We start from the raw sequence: 19,258 nt of genomic DNA on the forward strand, positions 1-19,258 counted from the left end.
TAGTTATTTTGCAATGACCTCAACCCAGGTCTAGCATTATTTCTGCCCCAGCTCACGCCAGCCGGTGGCTCAGACTGTCACAAGAAAATTGCTTTTCCCCTCTCTGCCACTCAGGAGTTTAAGTGGCCACTCACTGAACCTGCTGTATGGGAGCTGTCCTACCTCTGCAATGATGGGGTAGACCTGTTCCATGCACAGCGAGATGATGCTGGGTAAAAAAGGCTTGAACACTTGGCCGGGCTCCTGTACCACCACCTGCAGAATCTTCAGAAACTTCTCCACCACGCGGCAGCCGGTGCTGCCCTCATGCAGGATGCTCTCCGCCAACTGCTCTCTGAGACACACAAAGCCACCACCGCTGTCAGACGTCTGGAGGAGACGCGTCGGCCACGCTACACGCTGGAAGGTGGCAGCAGCGAAATGCCACTCATGTAGCTAGGGGGTAGCACATCTCAGGAGGGAGCTGGCTCTAAGTGAGCGACACAAAACACTCCAGGTTTCCACTTAGGATTCCAGTGAGTGTCCCCTAATCATCCCGAGACAGACTTGAAACGGCACCAAAGCACGGGGACACGAAGTCTGCTCTGCAATACTGCTTCAGTCTGAACGATGGGGCATGGTAACAGCTTTGCCATTCCCTCAATGCGCCTCTCAGCATCCGTGCGCAAGCCCCAGACGAACGACTGGTGGGCAGTCTGTTCCGCCCCTAGAAACAGCAGCAGCACAGCCTAACCCTTCCTGAATGAGGGACTGATGCTGTTCATAGTCCCACGCACAGCGCAGTCGCCTGGGAAAGTTGCTTTCCTTCAGAGGGGCAGGATCTCCCAGTCTTGGCCTGCACTGGAGGCAGAGATCAATTCTGGAATGTGGTTTCAGATTCAGAGACTGAACATCCCTCTTTTGTTCACACAATGCCTGTCGCCCCCTATTTAGGAGTGTGGGAATTTCATTTGCTTTTGTGGGCAGGAGGTAACTTCTTGTGTCTGTCACCTGCTTCCTCACTCCAAGTCATCTGGAGTTTCTCAGACGTATTTTTGCCTCCCTCCCTATTGTGGGACAGGGAAAGAAATCCAAGCACTTTTGGGAGGGAGGGACTGAAAATATGAATGGGCAATTTAGAACAGTGGCCAATCAGCAAGCTGCTCCTACAGCAGAAGTTCTCAAGGTAAAGAAAGGAACTTTCCAACAGCGTGAGGCCCGAAACGAAGCGACAGTACCTGGTGAACATGTTTAGGAAGGTCTGTATGATCTGCTCAGTGAAAGGCACGCCCATCTGTACTCGCAGTCCTTGGAAAAGGGTGAGGAAGAAGCTCAGGGTCTCATCGGTCACATCTACAGATAGACACAAGAAAGGCAAGGGAAGGGGTTCATGAGACAGCTTTAAAGCCCCCTCTTTTTGCTAGTGATCTGCTCCTCTTCTGTTGAATTCCCCTTTGCTCATTCGTGCTGGGATCACATTGCAAGCGAGAGGAGATGCAGGGCTGATGCAAAAGGCTTAAGACCCGACGCCCGGTGGGAGCCAAGCTGGAAGGGTCTTACACATCCAGCCAGTACCACGGAGCCACTACTGCCAACAGCTGAGAACCCACTTTGTTACTCGGTGCTTCCTGGGCCCCGCTCGGTCAGAGCTTCAGCAGGAAGTAACAACATTGAAAAACTGCCTGTGTGGGAGGAGAAAACAGAAGCTGGCTGGTTTGATTTTTGTAATAATTAGAAGACACTTGGCTGAGTTCAGAGCTAATTCCCAGCACATGGTTGTGTGCTTAACTGATTATCACGGCAGAGTCAAAGTCTTGTGCTAGCCCCGTCTCGCACACTGGATTGGGTAACCATGTTCACGTCGGATGCGCTCATTTCTTTCACTGTGCATGTCCCCCCAGGGATACATATTGCAACTGCACGAGAGCATGTCGTTGGTCTCTTGCCTGCTAGCTCCCCCCCAGAAAGCAATGGTGACCAGTGTGACCGCAGCTCATCCTATTGCCTTTTGTTTGCATCTGAAGTTGTCCTCTCGCCTGTCTCACTCCTCCCACACCCCAAGTCCTTACTTCTACATACACCCTGGGGAAAGTTCTGTATTCCTGCCCCACTGCAGGAACTGCCACCTCTCTTTGAGGAACCAGATGTGACCACAATGGCCTTATCTGGCTGCCCTAGTGCTTCTTATGGTAAAGTGCTGGGTACTCTGGGTAGCTGCCAGCTGCCTTCATGGGCTGCAAAGCCAGTTTCACAAGGTTAACTGACGTCTCCACTGAGGAGAAGACAGGTTAGCAGCGACCTCTGTGGCCTGGCTCTGACCCTGGATTCTTTGCTTCACAAGCAGTCCCAAGCCTTGCAGGCAAGTATGGTCTGTCTGGTCTGAACAAGGCTACACCTCCACACTTGTTCGAGACTCGGAAGATCTTGTAAATGCCAAAGTAACATTCTGTGCAAAACACATTTTTGCTTTGAAATCCTTTACGCATGTTTGTTCCCCTGTGTGGCTGGCATGAGACCGGTCCCAAGGAGCAGCTGTAGGGCATTCAGAGGAGTCTCTTACACAAGCTTTTGGGACTACGTCCTCCTCAGGTGGAGTAGCAATTGCATGCAGCTTAACCCAAGAGTTCCCGATTCAAAAGCTGCTGATTCCCATTTCACATAGGGAAACAAATCTAAGCACATCACGCGTGTGTCAAGGCGAGTTTGATCAGACTGGGTCTCGGCCATCTGTCAGTAGGTCGTGAGAGCTACTCACAGCATTCAAGTTTGTCTTGCTGTTATACCTGACTGATGAATGAAAGCTGGGAAGAGGGCTAGCGAGACCTGCACGGATTCCTGCAGTGACTGATAACAGATCTGCCGAGACTTGGTGGACTCTCCAGAGATGCTCTCCACAACGTCTTCTAAGACACTGAGCGTCTGGTGGATGATCACTTTGGCTGCAAATCAAGATGGAGAAAGCATTAGGAGAGATTTGCCAGGGACAATAAGGAAACTAACCAAGTGGGGGAAATCACTAGCTACAATGGCCAAAAGCTAGAAGTCTTTCTGCAACAAGTTGACTATAAACCAGCTCAAGCTCCCAACAGAAGAAGTGTGTCTAGTTTTAGGCCTACTGATGACAACTCACATCCTGAGTGCTAGCCCAGTGTTCAAGTACCTTGCTTATCCAAATGGTCACTGCTTCTATAAAGGGGCAGAGGCCCTGGTCATAAAAAGGTTGGATTAGTGGCCTTGTTTAAATACCCTGCTAGTTACCTTGCTAGTTACAGTAAAACCAGACAAGAAAACACGGAATAAGCTCGCTTGAACAATGTGACGCATTGGATCAATTTACGACTCATGTCATGACAGCAGCAGTGAAGATACTGCAGGCAAGCACTGTGTAAATACCTTTGGGACAGAGGAAACACTGGACCAATTCAAGCTGCAAAGCAGTTTTCTGTGGAGTATCAACTGTCCTTTTGGGATTCAGACAGCCCAGCCCCCACACACATCTCCTACATGAAGCAGACCACTGCTCTCCAAAATGTGCCATGTTTGTATGCTTTGTGTCTAGTGTCAAGATCACCTCCTCCGACGTGGGTTTGCCCACCAAAGCTCATGCTATGATCTATATATTCGTTAGCCTCGAAGGTGGCCCAGGACTACTCGTTTTTAAAAGGTGTAGCTGTAAGCGATAATGCAGGTTCCAAACAGTATTTAGTTGAATGATCCCAACTAAACTAAAATGAAAGCCCCACAACATGCATTGGAACACGGAATTTTGACTCTCCTTCCTCAATAAGGCTCCTATGACTAAGTCTTGACGAGAGCCGTCCTATTTTCCTCTCAGATCCCCCCATCCCTCGCAATTCTCACAGCTGGACTCTTTGGAAATGGAACCTGCAACCTGGATTTCCAGCATAACAGCCGAACGGTAGCCCCCCCCCAACTAGTGCATCAGCCAGCTCGAGTCTTTTATAATGCAATCTCTGCTGCCTAGGCTAAAAGCGACACTTGACCCTGCTCTTAGGGCAATGAGAGCTCGCTGGCGCACAAGTGCCCTGTAAAGCACTCCCTGCAAGCTGGGAAACACTAAGTCATGGGATCCAACTGCTCACGCTCTGCCTCCCGAGCCCAGGCATTCCAGCTAGTGCAGTGATTGGCGGAAGTCTGCTTACTCACTCCCTACCAGCAGCTTTCCCGGCAGGTGGGTCCTAGTAGGACACAGAGCACTTACTGTCCTCCAGCTGCACTTTCCTGGGCGGCAGGACGGCGCTGGTTTTCAGGTGGCGGTACTCCCTTGTGAGGGCCGAGATCATACTGGCATGGTTGGTGGAGCGGACTGCCCACTGTTGTTCGCTCTCGGGGAGGTTTGGCCATGGCAGCAACAGGACATTGGAAAGCGCCCTGCACACCAGTACCTGGGCCTGGAACCAACGAAACATTGAGTCTTGACAACACGGCTTTAAGGAACCTGCTACTACCTCATGGAAGGGGGAGGCCTCACATCTTATGCAGAAATGCAAGTCCAGTGCAAATCCTGAACAAAGCCAGCTCTTACAGCTCTACAAATGGGAAGGGGAGTCTTGTGATTAAGATGCTAGATCCAGACTCTGATCTGGGGTCAGTCCCCAGACTTTCTGGGAAACTGTAAGCAATTCATCTCAATCTTTGCGCTTCAGTTCTGCATGTGAGTAACAAGGCCCCTGTCTATGCTGCACAGCAGCCTCAACGATGGGTATGTTAATTGCAAAGCCCACTGAAGTGCTGTGATCTAACGGCCCTGCAGGGACACTGCTGGCGCGAACTAGGGGTATTTCTGTACTGCATTAAAACACCTGCAGCACTGAGTCTGGGTTAGCGGGCTGCTACTCAGGGCTGATGTTTGGGCTCAGGCTGGAACCCAGGTGTGAGATCCTCCTCCCCTTTGCTATGTTATAGCGCCACAGCCAGTCATCTGGCCCAGGCCAGCCATGGCTGCGCCACAGGTGTTTTACCGCAGTGTGATGTACCCTGAAAGGTATCCAGCCCCGTTTGAAAGAGGACATACATTAATGCAACTCAGCATCGTCGAGTTTGTGCTAGCAGCGTTCACACTCTGCAGTTAGATCTGCAATTGGCCCCTCTACAGCCCACAGCGTCATGTATACAAGTCCCAGGACAATGCTTCCTTGCTCCCACCTACTGTCTGACTTGCTGTGTGTAGTGTAAGTTTTTAGGACACATGCGTGCTAGGTTTGTACAGTCCCCACAGAAGGAGACCCTGCTTTCTGCCAAGGCCTTGATATACCCCTTAATACAAATCATTCTTTGCACTGGGAATGCAGACTGAGGATTATTCCTCCCCATGAGTCCCAGCCAGCCCTAGAATGCAGAGGTCCAGCTATCAAGTACAGATACTTCAGCGCTCTTGCCACTATAAAACAAGCCAGGACATCAGGTACAAGTTCCAGGAAGCTAAGATGTTGGGTAATGAGATTTGTGAGTTCGAGGTGTATGTTTTTCCTCGTTTTTAGTACTTCAACTCTGAAAATTAAAAGCTATGGACCTATCAGGACATATGGATCACTGCACCCAAAGTTTATAGAAGCCAGGAGTAACTTCTCTTTCCCTGAGACGGATGTACCATGCTGGTAAAAGCTGTGGCATTGTTTCTGCGGGACATCCAATTAAACGGACAGTCTGCATTTGTGTTAGAGTCAAGCATCACCTTGTCAGGAAGCCGCTGAGCAGAGGTGTCTGTGATTCTGTTGAAAATTTTCTGTACTGCTGGGATACTAATTAGGAACACTGGCCGCACAGTGGTTGCTAACGAGACCAGCAAGTGGCAGGCAGACAGCAGCAGCTTCTCTTGCACCTGAAAAAGAGCAGGAGCTGTTAAGCTCGGCAGTTACGCATTCCTACAGTCTCAAGGAGAGGCTGGACTTTCTGCCACACAGCACGGGCATGCAACAGCGCTCCGAGCCTGTTCTGAAAGACAGGCATTACACGAACATGTGCACAACGCAGCCTTCAAGCATACGTCAGAATCCAGTGGCCTATAATCAGAACAAAGGTCAGCACCTTCCCACCAGGAGTGAAGACTCTTCAACTCCCAGGCTAAAGGAGCCACAGTAGAATTCGATATTTATTAATCTGTCTTTAGGAAGCTGCTCCCCCAGCGACTGGCTGGGATTTATTTCCATGATGCTATTTAAGGCAGCTTTTTGTCTGGAGGACACTGCCTTCGCACCATGTTTCTGGAAAGCAGATGCAGAGAGACAGGAGTAGCATCTGCAGGCAAGGCTGGCTGTTAGTTTCAGGGTTTAGCCCCTTGTATCTCAGAGCAGTATTTATTTGCCTTGTTTGATGAAGGTACCTTGGAGCTGATGAGTGGAGTAATAGCATCGAGGGCGGTGGAGATTAGAGAGACGAACTGCTCCGGGTTCTGCCGGTGGACTTCGCTGTAGAACTGGGCTAGCCAGTGAGAGTAAGCCTGCAGTGCTGCCAGCGACTGAGCATGGCTGGAAAGAGGAAGAGACAGTTTAACACACACGTACTAAAGGACATTCCAGAGGACACAACAGGATGACAAAAGTCTAGAATATCGTAAGCACCTCTGATGACTTATTACCCAGAGCTCCCCAGAGTTAAGGGGACATTACAAGATGTCAAACTCTCCAGGTCTGAAGTTTAACAAGTTTCTTAGAATTTGTCTGGAAAGTTTAAGGCAACTGGTCGAGAGAGAGAAACAGAAGGGCTGTGCATCTAGACCATCTCTCTAATTTTCTTTGATGTTAACAGCTGGCCATGCTTGAGCCCATCTGATTGAAACCAGTCTCCTCACCACACTTCAGTCGCTGCTGAGGCCTCAGATCTGTCTAGCTTGTAAAGGGGTTTTATAGGCATGCACGGGGAAGGAATGAAAAGCCATTTATGGTGACATGGGGAATTTTGTAGAGTTCCTAACTCCACCTGGCTCTAATGATAGCTGGCAGAACCTGGCTGGAGGGAAGCCACAGTAGGCAGCCAAGATGAGAGACTAGAGTCTGTCCGTGTGAAGAGTGGGGACCCCTCTTGCAGTCTAGAGACCAGTCCCTAAACCAATTCATTTCATTTTACCCTTCCCATCTGTTATCTATCAGCTCTGTGTTTTTGAGGAACCCACATACACGATCTAACTGGCTGAGTCATACAAGACCTCCCCTCCCAGCCTCTGCTTGAACCAAAGCCGATCACAAGAAAGACTTAAAAAGGCAATGAAAAGGTGGGGGAAGGCACCCCTAGTCCCCTCCATCAAAGGGGACAGGGTTAAGGAAACTCCCCTACCATCAGCTGCATTGAACTGCACTGAACACTGGAACTTCCTCCCCATCTCCCCCCATGGATGTTTCTGGCTTCCCCGTTGGCTTTGCAGCAATGCTTCTTGGACCTAAGCTAAAGATTCCTGCAGCTCCCCAAAACCCTGCGGGGTTTGCTCCTCCACGGGGTTTCTAACAGAACGAATGTAATACAACAGTGGGGAGAGGAACTTGGCGAACCCAGGTGCAGAGGAGGGTGGCAGTTTGAAGTGCGGTTCAACCCAGCCCACCAATTCTACGGACGTAAGGGGTCAGCTTGGGGGTGTCGATTAATCCAGTCTTCTCGGACATGCTCTGTTCATGCGTGTGTACATGTTCATCTGATTTCAGGCTGGGAAGAACCCCGCCCTTGAGAACGCAGAGCCATCGGGAGGGAATGGACAAATCTGGTAACACATCCCCATGTGACTGTTCGCTGGACTGGTAGAAAAGGGATCCTGCCGTTGAGCAGTTTGGGGGTGGCCCCACATGGCTTGGAGCCACAGGGCTCGTCACTGAACAATTCTGTACATAGTTCAGACACCTATGCAAAGTCTCAGCCTGGGAACTTGAAGGTAAATTTAAGACACAACCCTGAATGTCGCACATACAGAAAACCCACACAAAACAAAAACCTATTACAGAGCCTGAAATTTCAACGCCGAGGCGGCATGTCCGCCATTTGAAAGTTTGAAAACATGGCTGAGCCGCAAGGTGCAGATATCACCACATCAAAGACTCCAAACACTGACCAGGCACCTCTCTGGTCTATCAGGCAGCACAGCAAGTCAGGCCTGCACACTGCCATTTCTTCCAAACAGAGGGGAGTCCTTAGAGAACTACAGCAAGCAGAGTGGGCCAGCCATAGGACAGGCCCTGGGCGGCCCTGCCCCAATCGTCCCACGGAAGGGGTGGTCTTCCACACTGCAATTAGCTCACAGGGCTCAGAGTGGTCTGGAGGATTTCCTGGTGCAGAGCAGCAAAGCACCCGGCTCGCTCCATTCGGCTCCGCTGAGTGATGTGGGCTCGGGGGAGCAGAGAGCAACAGGCCGGGTGCTCCGCGTTCTGTCACCATGGTGAAGTGCCTGCATCACTTCACTTCCTGTGGGGGATCCCAGCCTCTGTGCCACCCTGCACTAGGCTCCTGTGGTCATCTCCTGGGTCGGGGTTTTCCAGGAAAGGGTGCAATGGGGACAGAAGGGGCGGGGTGGGGCTAGGGGCGAAGAAGGGTGGTTGTTCTGAACCCTGCACCTGTGGCGAAGGGGGGATTACCCCAGGCCCTCACCCCCTCAGGGACAGCCCCGAGAGTAAGCTTTTCTTCTGAGCCATGTGCAGTCAAGCCTCTGCACCTCTCTGCCCAAGACCCCAGGTTAGAGTCCGTTCCCCAGGAGTATGCAAGATGTCAGCCCTTGTTTGTGAAGCTAGGAGCACTGAGGGTTGGACCAAAAACTGAAGTGCTTGCACACCAAGGACATGTGGTGGAGGGCTTCACACAGGCACATCAGATACTTTATGCCTTAACCTCCAGCTCCACACTCCAGCATGCTCCCTACATGGCTGGCACACTGCAAATAAAACACACGGCGCACACCTGTAAGTGGTCTGCCGCTTGTGACAGCAAATGGAAGGGCTTTCTGAAAGCCTCCATCCCACACAGCTGACTTTCAATATCCTTTTTAGGTTTAACTTAATTTTCGATTTCAAAGCAAATGTTTGTTCCTTGTTGTTTTAAACTGCTCCCTTTCCGCAGTGTTTGCAGTTTAGCTCCAGACAACTGTTGCCAGGGATTCACACACGAATTGGGAATTTAACCAACAGTAATTAAATGCAGTCACTTCACACTGTTGCCTTTGTCCGGTACTTGCACCCTCCAGGTGGGTTGCGATATGTGGTATAACTGGACTCCTGTGCTATTGCTCCATCGTGCATAAGTCAGGAGGACAGGAAAGTTAGCAAGAGATCAAATTAAAATCAATCGCTGGGTTGGTGTTGCAAGCGCTCTGTGTTTCGGCTCACTGCCATATCAAAAGCTACAGAGCAGCATGATGGTTACTGATAGTGCTGAGGGGAAGGTAGAGGTGAAAGTTACACAACTTCAGTCACAGAATGAAGCAGAACATGTCAGACTAGGGCCATACACGTTTCTGCTTTGACTGACAGGATTTGATTTATTGATCGCAAGTGGATGAAAGCAGGCCAACAAATCCAGCAGAACTCCAGTCTGTCGGGGTGTTTTGAGAAAGGGGTAACAGAGCTATTTTACATGAAAAAGTTAAACTGAGTTTGAAGTTAATGTAAGCAACAGTCAGTCTGGATTAATAGCAAAAGGCCTCAGGGGACCGAGTGATAAAACCAACTACTAGCATGGAATCTCAGAAGCTTGATCCATATGCAGTCACCAATCCAAACAAACTCTTCAAAGGGACAGGTTTAAACCCTGCTCACAAGGTCAGCGGGCAGAGAAAGGCATGTGCAACAGAGCATAATGGAGACAAAGGCCATTAAGGGGTATTCTACTTTAAATGTAGAGTCTCAATGCCATGCTCGTGTTTTAACTTGTGGGTCAAGTTTCCTCATGTTATAAATTGAAAGAAAGGGGCATTATAGCTTACAAAGGCACAGCCACTCTGGAATCTGAGTGTTAAGCTGTGTTCTGGCTCCTGCATCAAAACAGTAATAAAGACTGACGATTCTATTCCCAGCCTTAGGCCAAGCCTACGCTGGCGCTTGAAAAAAATCCTCCCGAGCACAGCGAGTTACAGGGCTGTAAAGCGCCAGTGTGAACCGAGCTCCAGCGCTGGGCGTTAGCTACTCCCCTCGCAGAGTTTACAGTAGAATTTGTGTTGCAGTAAAAGACTCATACTCACACGTCGATAAGATCAGGTTTCAGTACAGATGGCACAGCTGTTTCAATGTTGTACAGTTTGATCTGCGACCCGTACAGCGTTACCTTAGCCAGCCTGCCAGTGAAGAAGCAAAGCAAGCAGTTTGCTGAGGAATTGTAAAATACGGATGTGCAGGTATATCAAGAACTACTGGAATATACTTTATCACAACATGGCACTCCGTGAGACTGCACACTGATTAAACGCACGCACGCACGCACACAAAAGCACAACAGGGGCATTCAGACCTAGTCTGCTTGTGATAAAAGGGAATAGGGACAGTATTTCTGAATGCAGCACAGGACGGTGTAGGAGCTGTGATTAAACATATGTTTATTTGGGAGTCCAGGAGGAGCGACAGGCGGGAATCTGATCTGCCGCTCTTACATGTACTTTATCAAAGATACAGAGGGGGTAGCCATGTTAGTCTGTAACTTTAAAAACAACAAGTACTCCTGTGGCACTTTAGAAACTAACACAACTAAATAGAATCATGAGCTTTCTGAGGAAGTAGGTTTTGCCCAGGAAAGCTCATGATTCTGTATATTTGTTAGTCTCTAAGGTGCCACAGGACCATTTGTTTATCAAAGACAGACATCCAATGGAGATTGTGTTAAATGATGCAGACCTGAAGTAATCAAATTATAACCTCGGTATCAGTAGGCTAGAACAGCTGCAGTTATATCAGGAGCATGAATTCTTGATCTTCCCAGTTATTATTTGGAACTGAACATCCAGTAATCAATTATCGCTAAACTAGGTATTTCAAGAGTTACAGATGTAGCACGGGGAAGCCGCACCTTTGGCATGTGATGGACTGACATCCCAGTTATTCTGTGGCAGAAGGCAGTTTGTGTTTTTTGCCATCCATTGTGGGGACGAGCAAGCCGTAAAAGCATGAAGCAGTTCTTCTGCAGAGGTGAAGGAATGGCAGCACTCCTGCCTGATACAGTGACCTTTTGCCTACCTCTCCACTACTGTAAGGGCATCGTTGAACCGGGCAGCAAACACATCCCCAATGAAGTACTCAGCTAAACGACCAACAGCCTGCAGCAGGGAGCTAAGGTCTCGCAGGGAACAGTGCAAGCGCCGGCAGTCATTCTCTGCAGTGATATTCAGCCTATGACCTGAAACGACATTGTAGTCCATTAGCCATAAAGCAAGACAAGATTCAAGCGTAAAGGCTCTTTTGCTTTGCTATTAATCACAGTTCAACATTCAGGCAGTTTGGAAACTCTCTCAAATATTATACAATTCGAGCCAAGGCACATGTAATCTATATCTGTAATAAGTACAGCTCTTTCAGACAAGAAACCCAATTATGTAGCTACAGGAAATGCAGAATTTAAGCTAATTACATTACAAGCACTCTCTTTAAATTAACTATCTCCTGGGTCACAGTCCAGTTCTGAGCACCACACAAATGAATAAAATAAGTTTAAATATAGGTTGTCAATGTAGAATTTTGCAGATAAATTAAAGTTCTCAGTACCCATCAGTTGTAATTATTACAAATGGCTGAAAATAAAGTTCCCCAGCCATTTGGCTTTTCCATGTGTATTTTGCCTGATTTTGGATTCAATTGTAGCTTTCTGGTTATGGATTGACACTGCAAAAATGAGAGTCCCAGCTCTAGGATACGTTTGTTAGTTTGGCTCCCTCTGCTGTCTGCCTGTACAGCAACAGAACTCAACAACTCCTAGGGCGCACCTCTAGAACACTGATGCTGACTTCAGTAACAGTTTGATAGAAAGTAGCAGCTTCGCGCTTGAATGCAACAGTTTTGCAGCAAAGTGCAAAAAGAACTGAGCAAGGTAACACCAGAGAGTGGAATTACCTGTCCCTGAAGGTACCACAAACTGCTGCAGTCCCAGGTACACTTCCAAATTATCCTGCAGCACTGGAAACTGGAAGGGGGAAAAGGGACACAGAGGGGATTTTAATGTTAAGGCACATCGATTTAATGCTTCACCATTACAATTACATTTGGGTCAGAGGGCAATTGCTTCCCATTTTCTCCTCTTCCTCCCCACACTGAATCCCATCAGAAGCATTTGGAAGACGCGTACGGTGTGGGTTCCGGAGGATCTGATGCTCTAAGCTTTTCTATTCCAGAAAACCAGAAGTTCCCTGTATTAGAGGAATTCCTGAAGCAACTGCTGCCCTTTCCACATCAACCCTAGTAGTAGTCAGTGCTGACCTGCCTGGCTGCAAGGGAAGTGCACAGGCCTAGCATTCAGGGCCCCGGGCCGCCCAGCTCCCGGCCCCACCCACCCAGCCAGGAGCTCTGTGCAGGCCCAGGGGTGAACAGAAGGTGGGGCTGCAGGTCAGGACTGAGGTGCACATGCAGGGATGGGTGTGGGAAACTTGCATGGTACCATCTCCAGCAGTTTACTCCCACTGCAGCTGTTAATGCCACGCCTAATATCCACCACACAAAGCCAAAGGGTTGAGACCAAATGTTCTCAGAACTTCCTTGGTGTAGCACAAGGCGAAGTGTTGCAGCCACTCTGCTGGAAGCTGCAGGCAGCACAGGAGTGGGCTGGATACCCTCAGACAAAGGAAGCAAGGGAAGGAACATCCCAGGTCAGAGGCTGTCTCCGCATCCAGGTAGTCAAGGCATTCAACTGCCCCAGACACAAGCCCTTGGGAAGCTGCATTACCAATGATTAGGAATGCTCGAGCTTGTCAACGATAAGAAGGAAGATGCTGCACACAAAACACCATGAGTAGGAAACGCATTGGCTGGTTCCTCGACAAAGCATGTTACTCTAGGCGAACTGCAGGGCTATTTACATCGCCAGTGGCTAAGTCAACCCTGATGCCTTCAGTTGGAATGCAAGAGCTAGATAATCCTCCCCCGATTCCTACAGACAAGGACAGAGGTTTCTTTGGGCTTATGCTACAGCTTGAGCAGTTTAAGGCTTGGGACTTTACTGGTGCTTCTCTTCCCTGCACATGTCTAGAGACCGACTCTGCCAAAACGTGGCCATTCCCTCCCCAGTGCCAGACACCGCATGCAGAATGTCCCACAGGTTAGAGACAAGATGTACAGCGACTCCATTTATTCTGGAGTCAATTTCATTTGCTGATTTGTGGTACAAAGGGTGGTGGTACAACATGTGGTACATGTTGCCAGAGCATTTTGCAAACTACTGTAACAAGCATAGGAGACTCATTAAAGTTTCTTGGGTTATCTAATGTCTTAGAATGAAGTGAGTAGGGCTCCCAGGAAATATACTTAATACTGAAACATATGAGCTCATATGAGGAAACACACAGTCGTGTGCCTTTTATGTAGCCACAGGGTTAGAACTTCCTTTAAAAAGTTCAACCACGGGGAATGTTAACACCACGGGGAACGTTAAAACCAGGTGTTCACCACATTGCTTGCTTTCTGTATTTCATGACAGACTTCCAGTGAAAGGAAACCCAGACCCTTTCACATTTGTTTGCTATCAGGTTCACTTGCGGACTCATGCATTAGCAGGGTGCTGTGAACACTGCAGGGGAATGTTTCTATTTATACAAACAATTTTTCATTGGAATTAAACAGAAATCGACCCATGACTTTTTAGCGTTAGTCTTGGAGAAGATTTTCACAAAGATACTTTTGCAACTTGACAAGCGTCTCTTTAGACGAAATGCCAGTACGTGCAACAGGAAGCAAGCAAGCAAGCCTCATTCTCTTCTGCAAAACACGTTTTCTGCTTTGGGGGGGAATATGTCCCATGCTCTCAGGTATGCAGAAAGTTCCACGGCATATATCACACTAGTGATCCTAGTGAAATGAGGCACTTTTCTTCCCCTTCAGAAAGAGCGCTGACCAATCCCTGCTACACTTCTGAACCCAACAGTTTCATGCATCAAGATTAGCAGCCTGAGAAACTTTCGAACTGCTCTTCTTCCACCCAGCTACAAGAAAAGTCTCTTTCATGGCCTTGTCACCTCAACAAAGGTCAAAGTAGTGACATTTTCACAGACGATGTCTCAGTGATTCTTATTTCTGCCTCCCTACAGTTTGCGAAGCTCAGTCCTCTACATACTACTGGGTATTTTAAGTTAACACTCCACCCTTCTGGGAACATCATCTGCTAGGATGAATATGCGGAAGGGACACAGCTACTGACTCTGCTCTGACCAATTTTCATCTCTAGACTGATGCAAATTTCAAACATCCCTGTCCATTCAGAGTGTGAAGCACAAAGGCGTGCCATGGCACTGCCTCCAAAATATGGTAGAAAACTTCTCAAAGCCCAGAAGAAAATAGGAACCCTTTCCCCTTTTAAATGTAGGGCCTTCACTGTGCCCAGTTTTGAATCCAAAAGGACACCCCGGGCCCTCCTGCATAAATGTTTGGGGGGAGGGGAGGGTGTGTGGAAGCAAAGGCACTGGGCAGGAGTGGGAACCTCTTTGGTCAGGGTCACAGCCACAGAAAAGTTAGGGCTAAATCCAGCTCCCAGGCCTTCGACTCCCCATCCTCTCACTAGGGGCTGTACTACAAACTCTGGAGAGTACAGCTCCGTCATGTGGTGCAAAGCCGTGTCATCTCAACTACTTACTAGCGTAGAGAAGGCATGAGTCGGCAGGAGCTCCATGACTTTTGCCACTACTTCCAGGCTCTGGCGTAAGTACCGCTGCCACTCAGTCTGTTGCTGTGGGGAGAAAGACATGGTAATCACCTGTTTCCTTCCAAGCCGGAAACTGGAAACTGCTGGCCTATATGTAACAAGCTGGCAGGCCTTAAGTATTGGAGAAATGACTAACCTGTATCTACCAGTGTTTGGCCTCCCTAAACAGCTTAGAATTGAAATATGTTTTTTTAGGAATTTCCTACATTGACAGCAATTTGAGCAGGAGGTAAGATTTGCGAGCTTTCACTGACAAAGGCTGCTAACTATGCTAATACAGGCAGTCCCCAAGTTACGCGGATCCGACTTATGTCGGATCCGCAGTTACGAACGGGGCTTTTCTCGCCCCGGAGGACGGGAGCGGCGGGACGCCCAGATGAGCCGCGGTCCCGCCGTCCGCATTCTCCGGGGCGAGAAAAGCTGCTCCCCGTCTCCTTGGTCTGCTGGTCAGACCAGGGAGACGCGGAGCAAAACCGCGGAGGACGCCCGCAGCGGGACAGCTGCGGTGCGCCTGGGCTGTCCTCTGAGGCTTTGCTCCGCGTCTCCCTGGTCTGCTGGGGGGAGGGGGGGGCACGCAGCTAGTGCCCCCTCCCCCCCAGCAGACCAGGCTTTTCTGCCCACGACGCCTGGGGTAGAGCAGCTGGGGCGCTGCTGGGTTGGTCTCGCAGCGCCGCTCCTCGGCGCTACTGGACCAACCCGGCAGCACCCCAGCTGCTCTGCCCCAGGCGTCCCCAAGTCAGCCGCTGCTGAAACTGACCAGCGGCTGACTACAGCAAGCCCGAGGCAGAGTTGCTCTGCCCCCGGCTTCCTGGAATCAGCCGCTGATCAGTTTCAGCAGCGGCTGAATCTGGACGCCAGTTCCGACTTACATACAGATTCAACTTAAGAACAAACCTACAGTCCCTATCTTGTATGTAACCTGGGGACTGCCTGTAATTGTGCATCCACATCACATCACTTTCTGGCCTTCTAGTCACTGCAGTGTCCTTTATTCTGTTTATATGCGCCTATCCATCAGTATTATTTTGGGAACATTTTCAAAACATTAATTGTCTTGCATTCAGACATGCCCCCTGGATAAAAGGACCGATATCAAATAACGGCTAACTGTCCACGTGTGTCATATGACAACAGTGTTTGAAATTAAAGAACCAATTTCTGCCTTGGTCTAAAAGAGATTTTTCTAAGAATATAAAGAACTAAAGACAATGCCTTTAGACAATGGTCACTACAGAAGTAGACACAAGGTCAGTTTCTCTGTACTCTTACCAGCCTGGCTCCCTTCTATAACAAGCCCCCAATTGGTTTTACTCTCACAGCCTCTTTCTCTAACTCAGACATATCACTCTAAAGCAGTGTTTCCCAAATGCAACAAGGAGTCCTGTAGCACCTTACAGACTAACAGATGTATTGGAGCATAAGCTTTCGTGGGCAGAGACCCACTTGGTCAGATGCATGTAGTGGAAATTCCAGAGGCAGGTATAAATATGCAGGCCAGAATCAGGCTAGAGATAACGAGGTTAATTCAATCAGGGAGGATGAGGCCCACTTCTAGCAGCTGATCTGGAGGTGTGAATACCAAGAGAGGAGAAGCTGCTTTTGTAATTAGCTAGCCATTCACAATCTTTGTTTAATCCTGAGCTGATGGTGTCAAACTTGCAGATGAACTGGACTATATCTGTTAGTCTATAAAGTGCTACAGGACTCCTTGTCGCTTTTGCAGATCCAGACTAACATGGCTACCCCTCTTGTTTCCCAAGTGATGTTTCGCGGAACCCCAGGGTTCCACAAAGCAAAAATAAGGGTTCCGCGAGAGAATTCCATTACAACAACATTTTATGATTTTTTTAAAAAATAAAATTTAAGCATTTATTAATTTTACTGAAAATAATTTTAATTTGTGTTGATCTCGTGACCTTGTTTAGCATTTGTTTATTATTATCTTTACTTATTTGTGGTCTACTTTTTCAGCTCCATATATAAAACTGTTATTAGGGGCTCTGCAAAATTCTCACATTTATAGGGTTCTGTGGCCAAACAAAATTGGGAAACGCTGCTCTAAAGCATCGTACGGATTCAGTACAGCTCCCATGACTTCAGAGAAGAAATATTTTGTGCTTCATTTTATCTGCTGCACTATAATGAAAATTCCCTGCCTCTATTGCACACAAAAAACAGAATCAGGCAGGCCCATGACACAAAGTCCAATAGTGAAAACATTTCATGCTTCTTTCAACCTCAAAACCCACAAAGCACTATGCATCTCGCTTCATGCGTGTGGCAGCTGCCTCTGAACGGTGTACACTTCTGCACTTAAAATCTGCATTCAGAGAGGCTAAGTGGGGAAGTGTATCACTGCTGATCCCTTTACGGCTTTTGATTTGGAATGGCCGGGCTGCTGACAAGTTGCTTGGACACATGCACTATGGTGGCAGCATTGAAATGTAGGGTACAAGAGATATCAGCACGAGGTGAACACTACTAGTGGGAAACAGTGGTCGAGCCAGCGTACTGGAAAAGTGACCAGATCCTGGAAAGGGGTTTCGAAGCGACTCGGTGCAACCCAGCAGTGTCTTACATCATCATCTAGAGTCTCGTCATCCAGCTCCTCCAACTGTGCCTGGTTGTACCGGAACTGTATGCGATTCAAAACCTCTCTCAGCAGTAGAACCAAGGAGTATTCGTACCTGCCATGAGTGGAGAGAAACACGAGATTGAGGAAAGGGAGTTCTAGTGCAATACTCTTGCAAACCCTCGCCTCCTTCTAGGGAGGAGCTGTAGTAGGTCCTGTACAATGAAGCTTTAAAGATTTGCTTGCTGGGGAAACACCAACACAGCCACAACAGTGCTAATTATAAACAGGTTTTCTAAGCTACAGTATACAAGATATGATGGCTCAGAGATACTGCAGCAAAGAACTGATAACCCATCAACTCTGAAAACTAGACAGCTAATTAACTGTAAGAGAGGGAGCAGAAGGCTCCAGAGACTATGGGAAAAGCTTGGGGGAGTGACAAGAAAAGCACCCAGAAGATGGTTAAGGATGACAGGGCTGGCTTTAAATGAAGGGCCTGCATTTGAAAAAAACAGCTCCTGCTGGCTAATTCCCATTTAACCTGTACCTCTGTCCGGGACTGGACTGCAGGAATTAAAAGCCCAAAGAGAGGTTACAACCAATGTAAAATTCTGCTTCTTGCTGCTAAAAAGCTAAGCAACAATGCCAGCCACAGCCATCAAAATCTATAATACTGCTGGGCAACCAATTCAATAACGTTCAAATGCCAATGCCCTTTTTTCTGCCTATTAGTCTTTGTCCAAGGGAGGAAGCAATTTATAAATGGGCGAGTGAGAAAACTAACCCTCACGTCTAACAGCAACGGTTCAGAGCAGGACTGTGAGCCAAGTAGTAACAGTTTAACTGGAAGGTCATTCCCAGAGTACAGTACGTATGTCTTCCAGTGCCACCCTGTGGTTTAGGCTACGATTTGCAAAACCGTACGTGCCTATCTTTAGGGCATCCAAATAAGTGGTGTGATTTTCTGAAACACTTAGTGCCTTATAGCTCCCACTGACTTCAGCTGCGTTGTCCTTGTTTTGCTGTACTGAAGCAGGCCCATTATTGTCCAAGAAGAAAGTCACGATAGTTCTTTCACCTCCACTATAGCCAGTAACAGATATTTACTCTCAAGGTAGCTACAACATAGCATACAAAACTCAAGAGCTCCCCCCACAATCAACCATGAGTAGTGCCAAATTGCAAAATCAATGCAGAACAGCCCTGGGCTGGAACACAGCCCACAGCCACCAACGATGACACAGGACTGTCAAGTTGCTCCGGAGACCCAAAGATTCCTACCATCCTTTTAGAAAACTGTCCTGAAGCATGTCCAGTGCTGCCTTTCTGCAGGAAAGAGCAAGCTGGAAAGCTAGGAATGTCTCTTTACTAGTAACAGGAAGAATCAGAGCATGGGGCAATGTAAGGGACAGCCCAAACATCTGTGCCTATGACTGAATAGCCAGATGCTTTCCATGAAGAGTTGTTATACTGCCGGCGGGTACTGAAAAGATGATGTAAGCTTGGATTTAGTAAACGGCATGTTGTGCTACCGGATAAAATGTACAATTCATAAACCACAGGGAACAGGAAGTTTCATCGGCAGTGCCTGTGGTGTAACCACACCTACATCATCAAATTAAGACATATAAACACTTCTACAACTCTCTGCGTGTTCAATAGAGCCATAGAAGCTTTAGCTAACAGGCATCTTTGCAGAAAACACAATAGAAAGTTTACGCAGCTCACCACATTTCTGATTGTCAAAGAAAGATATTCTATTTAAAAAAAAAGTAAATTAATATTGCTCTGATTTGTATCTATCACAAAAAATGTCCTTTTCATATGTGTTCATTTTTTTGATTGTGTCACTTTGGTATATATGATTGTGACAATTTTCTTCCA

The 19,258-nt window shown here is 48.1% G+C and overlaps 1 protein-coding gene across 2 annotated transcripts in view; it reads right to left on the reverse strand.

Moving 5' to 3' along the window:
• The window catches only part of XPO6 (exportin 6), a 71,783-nt gene that overhangs the window by 5,915 nt on the left and 46,610 nt on the right, over positions 1-19,258 (reverse strand). For both annotated transcript variants that reach the window (XM_075899073.1, XM_075899074.1), the window contains 11 exons: positions 17,378-17,486; positions 14,731-14,823; positions 12,006-12,075; positions 11,136-11,295; positions 10,151-10,243; positions 6,323-6,467; positions 5,675-5,821; positions 4,202-4,391; positions 2,763-2,918; positions 1,218-1,332; positions 163-334 (listed from right to left, as the gene is read on the reverse strand). In XM_075899073.1, the coding sequence (XP_075755188.1) occupies positions 163-334; positions 1,218-1,332; positions 2,763-2,918; positions 4,202-4,391; positions 5,675-5,821; positions 6,323-6,467; positions 10,151-10,243; positions 11,136-11,295; positions 12,006-12,075; positions 14,731-14,823; positions 17,378-17,486 (1,450 nt within the window). The remainder of the gene's footprint in view (positions 1-162; positions 335-1,217; positions 1,333-2,762; positions 2,919-4,201; positions 4,392-5,674; positions 5,822-6,322; positions 6,468-10,150; positions 10,244-11,135; positions 11,296-12,005; positions 12,076-14,730; positions 14,824-17,377; positions 17,487-19,258) is intronic.

Source organism: Pelodiscus sinensis, chromosome 16 (assembly GCF_049634645.1).
Source record: "Pelodiscus sinensis isolate JC-2024 chromosome 16, ASM4963464v1, whole genome shotgun sequence".
NCBI lineage: Eukaryota > Metazoa > Chordata > Testudines > Trionychidae > Pelodiscus > Pelodiscus sinensis.